This window comes from Neolamprologus brichardi, chromosome 8 (genome assembly GCF_056152115.1).
Source record: "Neolamprologus brichardi isolate AB-2024 chromosome 8, ASM5615211v1, whole genome shotgun sequence".
In the NCBI taxonomy this organism is placed as follows: domain Eukaryota; kingdom Metazoa; phylum Chordata; class Actinopteri; order Cichliformes; family Cichlidae; genus Neolamprologus; species Neolamprologus brichardi.
Window position 1 is genome coordinate 2,382,045 of NC_142111.1, and position 9,673 is coordinate 2,391,717.

Sequence of the window (9,673 nt, forward strand, 5' to 3'; positions counted from 1 at the left end):
TGGGGGGTGTTTTTTGTTTTGTTTTTCAACAAATTTGACATAGCTATAAGACTATAATGAAGGAGAAAGTTTAATCTAAAATAGTATAAAGCAAAGACAACAGACAAAAACTATTTTTTTTTCTTTTAAATGTTAGAGAGAACAGTTCTGTCTTTTAGCAGAACTGCAAGTATATTCAAAAGATTAATAAAAAAAATGAAATATTCTTCTGAAAGCTATATAGATGAGGAAGTCCTTAGTAAATATACCTCAGATGAACAACAACATATGATATATTACACAGTGTAAATGTTTATTAAACAAATGCACACCAAAATAAAGAAGCAGTTGTAAAAATTAAATACATCCCGTGATTCAACAGCTTGTGAAACCACCTTTTAGCAGCAATAACTTGAAGTGATTTCTGTATAACTTAATTAGTCTCTTGCATCTTTCTGAAGCACTCTTCTTTACGGCGTTGTTTCAGCTCCTTGAGGTTTATGGCCAAACCTTCATGTCAATTTAAATAATGCTAAAACAATCTCAATTTGAGGACTTTTACAAACAGTGATGTATTTTCAGTGAGGTATTAGTACTTTTTACTAAACAGCATAACAGATCAATACACCTCCCACCACCGCTGCCCCCTTAGTTTAGTTTTGATCTGCTTACCACAACGGAAATGTCACAAACATGAAATGACCCCCTCCAATTCTAAGGACCTATGTTCTTGATGATTTATGATGTCACCCTTTGGTTTGTAAAGCCATCTTCATTTTTATTGGTCCCGATTATTCATTTATTATTTATTATTTGTAGCACTGCTTTCACATGCTCACATCTGTGTCTGCATCACAATAAAACTCGTCTTCCTTATTTGCATCAAGAAAAAAATATATACCAAAACTTAATGCAAAATTAAAATCAACAAGGCTGTTCTAGGTGATCCTCTTGGAGGCACAAGCTCATAATGTGGAGGAAATTTCAATTTTGGGGATTTTTAATTTTTTTTAACATAATGTTAGTCGTCTACATTAGTCCAGGAAACTTAAAACTGCAGGAAAAACTATGATCTGCACAAGCGGGTGGTCCAGCACTGATTTAGGGAGCAACTGATTTGCTTTTGCTTTGCATTTTAACTGGTGAAGCATACATTTAAGTATCAATCAATCATGCTTGCCCATGCAAAAATCATTATCAAAATTAAAATTTTATTAATTGTGCAGCCCTAAAACAAGTATATTGACAATTATTTATAAAATGTTAGCCTTTTACTGAACATTTTTTAAAGTTTTAATGAACATTTTCAATGTTTTCAAATTCAAAATCTCTAGAGTTGCAAGAGTAACATTCTGTATGGGGTTCTGCTACCAGACAGTAGTTTTACAATCACGGCTTGCACGTCACTGTTGAATTTCACCTGAAGTCTCTTTCCCAGGAGTTTCTGTTGTTAGGCCTGTGACACATTTGGGAATCCATTTGAGGACAGTGGCATCCCACTCACCCTCAGCTCTGTCCTGCAAAGGCTGGAGAGAGGACAGGATGAATCCTACAGATAGAAAATGCTCTAAGAACACACTTTGGCATGTAATTCAGTCAGAATGCAGACATATTTCTGTGTAGATGTTTCCACAAATAGCAGCATGACTATCTGTAGAGTGAGCTGAGCGTGACAACATCTGCAAACACTAGGCACATCTGCAGCCGACACACAGCCACTGAAGTCAATTTGATTATAAGCAGATTTAAAACCACAAGGGCTGACCAACTAATTCACATTTAAATGCAAGCGCGTAAATATGCGTCTTCAAGCAGGTTTTAAAGACAATTTAAAGAAGTGTTGGTGAGGTCCTGGTTTGAAGAGGCAGACTGTTCAAAAGTGTGTGTGCAACTACAGCAAAGGCCTGATCTCCTCTGTGCTTTAATAATAATGGATTGCATTTATATAGCGCTTTTCGAGACCCTCAAAGCGCTTTTACAATTCCACTATTCATTCACTCTCACATTCACACACTGGTGGAGGCAGCTACAGTTGTAGCCACAGCTGCCCTTGGGCAGACTGACAGAAGCGAGGCTGCCATATCACACCATCAGCCCCTCTGGCCATCACCAGTAGGCAGCAGGTGAAGGGGCTCGAACCGGCAACCTTCCGATTACAAGACGAACTGCCAACTCTTGAGCCACGATCGCCCCTTTAGTCTGCTTCTCAGAACAACCAGAAGCTGTGATCAGCTGACCTTAATGATCTATCTCGTGACTTTTTCCCCCTTAATAAATTAAAAATCATTTAAAAAAAAATGCATTTTGTTGGTATGTGGGCTAGCTTTGTCTGATACTTGTTTGATGATCTGAAAGTGTGAAAAGAAATAGTAGCTCAGGAAGAGGGCAAATATTTAACATCACCGTGTTTCTGTTCAAGTGAATCGAGTGGATGTTGAATTACCTGCTCTGCTTTCTGGTATTCTCCGTGCTGCTCACAGCCGATGTCAAACACATACTTCCCCGGGCCAAATGGCTACAAAATTAAAACCGAAGATAATAAGGGAGAGAGGCACAGACTCTTCCTCATTTACAATGACACAGACCACAATGATATAAGAACTGATTGTTGTTTCTGTTGATTGACACTGAACACACCAATCTGTCATTTTGCAAAAGTGGGGCAAAAAACAAAACAAAACAATACACAGTGTACACAAGGCAAGAATGGAGCCGAATAATGTAACTTTCTTTATGGTTAAAAACAGAAAAAAATAGTTTTTTGTTTTTCCTTAAAAATTATTTTTACAACACTTTGACCTTTTGATTATGTGATGAATGAAGTGATTCTGATGGCTCTATAGAAGACGCACCTATCCTAAAGCCTCTACTTATATCAAAGTAATAATGCTACAGTATACATACATTCTGTAAAATTAGACTTACGCTGAAGTACAAGTACAAATGTTCTGCATTAAAACATACTTCAAACTCTATAGAACGGTTAAATCATGGAGATAATTCACTATAGCTAAAGCACACCATAATTTAATAGTTTATATATATATATATATATATATATATATATATATATATATAATTCTGCTAAATAGAAGTACAGTAAAAGAGTAGAGTCCATGAAACCGACTAACTTACTAAAAAGACTAACTAAAATCCCCACAAAGCACGGTGACTAATGAAGCCTCCAGGAAAATGGTTAACTCACTGGACAAATGATGTCGTCCCCTCACATAAATAAACACACAGGTGCAATGAAAAGAGTGAATGATGCTCTGAATTTAGGGGAATAAGGAGGACGGTGTCATAAAAAAAAATTCTGTCACTAAAAACAATGAATAGTGATGACAAATAACACATAACTTAACAGTGATCACAAAAATCATCATAATCATTTTGGCTGTTGTCACTTTTCACACCATGCACAGGCTACATTAAAACATATTCAGTATTTTGATCGATCACTGACCAATTTGTGAGAATGTAATAAAAATAAAACTTACATAGTTGTTGATAAAGTTGCCCATGAATCTGTGGTTAGTATGGAGGTACTCTCCAGCTGACTCCATCTTGCCGTTCACCCAAGTGCCCTTGAACTTAGAGCCAGTTTCTTGGTAGTGGTAAATGCCCTGTCCGTGCCTGGGAATCACAAAAACAGCAAAGATTCAAGTAGCTTTTAACATATAGTTACAGCTAACTTCAAAGTAAAAGCATGTCGGTGCAAAATAAAGTTCAAACATCTCAGAAGTTAAAGACATGTGACAGCATTTCTGGGACTACATTTCAACATGAAAAAAGTCCTGCTCTCTAGAGTATTAATACTGTTGAATCAAAGTAAATTATCTAAACATGTAAAGTGTAATATAAAGCCAGCCTTAATATAAACCCTGACTCCTTCTGGCATTACAAGTTGTTATAGCAATTGTGATTGCAGTTCTTGTGACATACCTCAAATTTTGCAGCCACTCTCCATCATAGGTGTCTTTGTTGGGGTAGGTGTAGACACCGTGACCTTGTCTCATATCCTCAACCCACGACCCTGGCAGTCAGAAGAGGCAGTGGTAAGAGTTTTGCTTACAGAAACCAACATCAGAGCTTCAGCTGGCTTTAAAAACTTTCTCAGGACTGTATAAAAATAATTTTGATTGGTAGAAGTACACAACACACTCAGGTAAAGCACATTTGTTATACCTTCATATTTGGACCCATCGGGATAGTAGAAGGTTCCCTGTCCATGTTTCATGTTCTGCTGGTAGTTCCCTACATATCTCGCCCCATTCTTGAACCGATATGTCCCCTAGTGGAGAAAGCGGTTATATTTAAGTATATATTAGTCCTTACCCGAGTAGCATCAGGGAAAAGCGTGAAATATTAAGAAGAATTTTCTTTGGGACTAAATATTTAAATAAAATTGTAATTAGAGAGTAAGACAAAACTGCTTTAAACTGCTCAGTGTTCTCACTGTCCACACTGTTATCTAATTTAGCAGCTTTTGCTATATCTAAAAGAAAATGTCTTTATGTGCTGATATGCACATACATGCAGAATGTTCCAGCTCAAACGTCCTACCTGTCCGTGTCTACTCCCGTTCTGATAGTCTCCCTGATAAATGTCTCTGTTGGGCAGAATAGCTTTCCCGAATCCGTGCCTTTCTCCAGCTTCGTTTCTGCCTCCTTCATACTCCTGCTCGGGTAAAAACAAAAGAGGTTTTTACCATTAGCTTTAGTTCAACGTCGGCAGCAAACAAACATAACACGATAATTATATTCTCTCACCCCGAGTTTATTTTGTTCATCCTCGAACTCCTCAGATCCTACCTCCGACATGTTTCTGTCAGTTTGTGAACGACTGTGTTGTAGTTTTAGTTTAAACAGAAGCGCCAAAAACGGGGAAAATCCTGCACCTACTCTTTTAGCCTCCTAGTTTACAGTTGCTATGACAACCGTCGGTCACGCGAGCTAAAAACCCAGGCGCGCTCTTGCCTGAGAAGACTCGCGCAGTATTGACGTTCATTTGTGTACTGGACGGACGCAGCCACAAGAGGGCGCCCGTCTGACTCAGATTTTTTTCCCAAGCTAAAAATGTTCATTTTGGAGAATACGTTGCGTTAGTAGCTTTTTATCTCTACTCTATTAAACTTTGAAGCCAAGCTCCCCACTTCTCCATAATGAAAAGCAACGAGTGTATTCAATGTCTATTTTGAAGGGTGTTATTCTAGCAGTAAACATGGTGAGCCACCCCTTATTTCTTTATTTTTTAATTCCAAAGAGTTAGACTTTCTTCCTTTAATTGGTTTGAAGAGTTTTCAAGTCAGTTAACAGATAACTTCGCAAAGAACAATTTTTAAATGATGTATTCAGGTACTTTGTTACTTGTGGCAAAAATACATGACTGGGACCCATTTAATTGAATCTATGAAAAATGTCAAAGATAACACCTTGACAGATATATATAGTATTTTTGTATGAACAAGGTAATTCCCAAGGGGCTATTAGCCAACAAATATACCTTAAAAACTGGACAAAAGAAGAAGTGGAAGGCCTAAAAAACATACAGAACATCAACAGTGTCTGACAGTCATGTTGTAAAGTGACAGGAAAAAGGGTTTGACACAGCGCGTGAGAGCTACTGCACTGAAAGCTATTCGTCAACAATAATCTCAATGGAAATGTATGAGGTATTCAGTAACTAATTACTGATTACTTCCCCCAAAAAGTAATCCCGTTGCTTTACTGATTACTTATTTTCTAAAGTACTTAGTTACCTTTTAAAAACATGATTTACAACCTGAATAAATCTAATAAAACTAGTTTTAATCTTTTAAATTTAGGCATCAAGCAAAAATTAAATTATATGCAGCATTCTCTGACTGGAAGAAGTTTGTTTAACATTTTAATAAATTGTGTCAAACTTAGTTCAGTTTTGCTCTTTTAAAATCTGCTTCAAAGCTCCAAAGGGCTTTTTTATGACCACACAATCAAAAAAATAATAAATCCACAGCATTTCAATAAACGATTCATGAAAAAACATTTTTCTTGATATCTTGGCAAATCAGTATGTCCATCAAATGACACCAACATAATAACCTTAGTGACCTCTCCTTTGCAGCTCTTTATTTAGACAACTTGAACTTGTTTTGACATTAACTCATAAGCCCTGAGATTTTGCCATCTGTTGCATTAAAGATTAGAATGAACTCTGGTTGTAATCCACTGTGTTCAGCTGTTCCCTCTGTGACTCGAGATAAGGTGCCGTTTAAAATTTCTGAAGCAGGCATTCAATAACATACATACAAGTTCTAATAAAGCCAAATGAAGGGCAGTTTGTGGCCGTGGTGATAATCTCCGTGGCATCATTGTCCCTTTGAGGACAGTTCCTAAGAATATCTCACTCCTGATTAATTCCTGAAACAGTGCATATTTAAGAAAGGGCCAGCTAATACCTGGGTTCACTGGCTGCTTGTTCGAGATTTAGCACCTCACTTGTCAATTTATATCCATCTAATCTCTCTCTCATGACGCTGTCACTGGTTTTTAAAATAAGTGACAGTTTAACAGCCTATTATGACCTGTTTCCTGGGCACGATTAAACGCCTGGCACCATCTGCCTGCATACAGAAACATTATACCAATAATCTTAAAATGTTGACATATCTGATGTAGATAAAGTTGCCCAGCACAACTTAGTTAAAAATAAAAGTTACATTGATTTGCATGCCCAAGCAAAAGATGACTTGTGGAGAAATCCTTGTTGGCAAGCACAGCGGTAGTTTGTCACTAGATTGGTGCACATCTCGTGAGGGGTTTTGGGACACTTCTCTTTACAGAAACTCTAAATCTTTTAGTTTTCTTGGTTGCCTCTTGGGAGCTCCCTCCATAGATTCTCTATAAGATTGATGCGATGAAATCATCCTGTATCTTTAACAGAAAAAAAGACTCAAAGGAAGTTTCCACCTCCGTGCTTGACTGTGGGGATGTTGTTCTTTAGGTCATACTCAGCATTTCTCTTCCCCCAAACACAGCGGGTCAAGTTGTAGTTCTTCGTGTAGTTTATAACATTTATGTCATGTGTTTTTTCTCAATTGTGCTTGCTATCCTGTCTCTCTCCATTAAAATGAAACTACCATAAAAAATGAGAGACTATTCATTTCTTTGTAAGTGAGCAAAAGCAGAAATTTAGCAGGAGATTGAAGAATGATATCCTCCACTGTAGACACTCTGATCTCAGCCAGAATTGACATATTTTAATGAGGTTTTTTAATAGCCATTAAAATATAATTGAAAACTTTTTTGCATTTTTTAATGAACTATCAAGGTTTAACAAAAACGTTTTAAAGCTAAGGCAACCTCTTTCTGCACTAAAGTGACATTGGGTTGTTTTTTTGTTTCTGTTGCATCTGTCTTCAAGTGTCCCTCAGACATGATTCTTTGGGACGGGAAAAAAAGAAGCCTCAGATTCTCTAATGTGACCGCTAGTCCACTGTGATCTCTAAAGCCACCCCAGAAGGATCCTGGAGGAATTTCTATTGAGGGCTTTATCAGCTATGACTTTATTTATAAACCTGTCATGACTATCAGAAGTGTCACCGCGCACCATTAATGGTACATTTCAAAACAATAAGCTTTGGAGATAAGTGAAAAATGCATTTTGTTACATACATACATACATTTGTGTATTCACCATATGAATTTTTGAAATATGTAGGAATGTGAGTAAATCAGGACATAAAATAAAACCCTGTAAAGCACAGTTTCACTTTTTTTTTAAATGTTTATTTATAAGATTTTAAGTTCAAAGTTACATAACGTCACACCAGACAAAGGACATAAGATTCAAAAACAATAACATTTAAGCACAGAAAAAAAAGAAAAGAAAAACCAGAAACCAAACACAACAAAAAAACAAACAAACAGGAAAGAAAAGGGAAAAAAAATAATTAAATAATAAATAAATAAATAAATAAATAAAATAAAAAAATAAAAAAAATACACCAGTTAGCCAGTACAAATCAAAAGTTCAAAAGAAACACCATTGTCCAAAGAAGATGATCTTCTGTGTGAGTTTAGACAGGGCAACAGAGAGTTCACCAAGACCAGAAGATGTGGGAAACATGTCCAGGAAGGAATCAGGGTCCGGCAGAAGTGCAGTTTCACACAAACACAAAGTGCAGTCAAATGGGTTAAAGTTTATGTTGAATTCCCATTAATATGATTGAGAAAAGGGCCCCAGATTCCAACAAACTTAAAATGGGTGTCAGCCAAAGATAATGAACCTCTTCAATATACAAACAAGCAATCATCTCACGCAGCCAAACCCTGAACAATGGAGGAGATGGTGATTTCCAGGCTCTAAGAATAAGTCTTTTAGCTACAATCATGCCAAACATTAAGGCTTTCTGAAGAGGACATCTGAGTGCCAATGAGGTTAGAGAGCAGCCTAGCACTGCAAGTACACCATCCGGCTCTAATTTTAAGTCATAAATCCGGTTATACATATTAAATATCTCTGCCCAGAAACTCCTGAGTGTGGGGCAAGACCAGAAAAGGTGACCAAGGGTTCCATCCATCGCTTTGCATCTGTCACACAAAGACGAAATAGACGGAAAAATGCTGCATAGCTTTGTTTTAGAAAAATGCAAACGATGAAGGACCTTGAACTGTATAAGTTGTAGTCTGGCATTAACAGAGCGTTCTTTAATCTTCTTCAACCCATTGGCCCACAAAGCATCCGATATGTCTACTTCCAAGTCCTCAACCCAAGCATCCTTGATGTGGTTAGTAGGTGGTATAAGGGAAGTTTCACATTTTTTATGTAATTGTTTCATGACTTTATTTGTGAGAAAACTTGTGATACCACACTCATGTTCATCTGAAACTGGAAAATGAATACACACACAAACACACACACACACACAATAGAAACTGTAGAAAATGACAGATCTTTCAGTCAGCTGTGTTCTAATGAGCAGTGCCAAATCATTTCAAAACTTCACATAAGTAAAAAGTTAGCTTACAGTATTTTACTGTTAATGTCTTGAATTGGATACAAAACAAAAACTCGTCAGGACATAATAAAATCATTTGGTCCTCATCACGTCTTAATATTAGATAAATACAACCTCAGATAAGCAAAACATTTTACACCATCTCATTGTTTATTTAATAAAAAAAAAGTAACCCTCACTGCTTCCATATGAATTAAGAAGAATAAAGAGTAGTAGTAAGTAGCAGGCGATGCTTATACTTGCAGATTGCGGCTTGAGCCTGGTTCTGCTGGAGGTTTTCTTTCCTGCTGTCACAAAGTGCTTGCTCATAGGGGGTCATATGATTGTTGGGGTTTCTTTGTATTATCGTAGTGTGTTGCACATACACATTCCAGTTGTAAAATAAAATCAAAATTCACATAATTTTCAGTAATGAGATTAGACTTGAGCAGCGACTGCTTTGCGTTTAATAACTTTGTGTACCACCAACTATTACTGGCTTACAAATGCATTCTTTGAGCTTAAATTGTTCAATAGCTGCTTTTAAGTCTAGACACATCCTTAATGTCAAATCCAGTTATAATCTTGGAGATCAGTGCCCAAGATAACAAACACTTGGAAAGTTTATCATCTGTGTGAGCCGTATCTCTGGCAGAGGTCACCCTCCTTTGGCATTCATTCTTTTCTTGAGCTGCAGTTGCTCCACGGCGCGGA

General features: G+C 36.9%; 1 protein-coding gene across 1 annotated transcript; it reads right to left on the reverse strand.

Annotated features, from left to right (window-relative positions):
- Positions 1 to 271: 271 nt before the first annotated feature.
- rsph1 (radial spoke head component 1) lies at positions 272 to 4,921 on the reverse strand. The gene is made up of 7 exons (XM_087845060.1): positions 4,752 to 4,921; positions 4,546 to 4,659; positions 4,168 to 4,273; positions 3,925 to 4,015; positions 3,480 to 3,615; positions 2,423 to 2,494; positions 272 to 1,505 (listed from the first exon to the last, which is right to left on the reverse strand). Exons 1-7 carry the CDS (start codon positions 4,800 to 4,802, stop codon positions 1,383 to 1,385), a joined length of 693 nt encoding a protein of 230 aa, XP_087701186.1. The 5' UTR covers positions 4,803 to 4,921; the 3' UTR covers positions 272 to 1,382.
- Between the last annotated feature and the right edge of the window lie 4,752 nt (positions 4,922 to 9,673).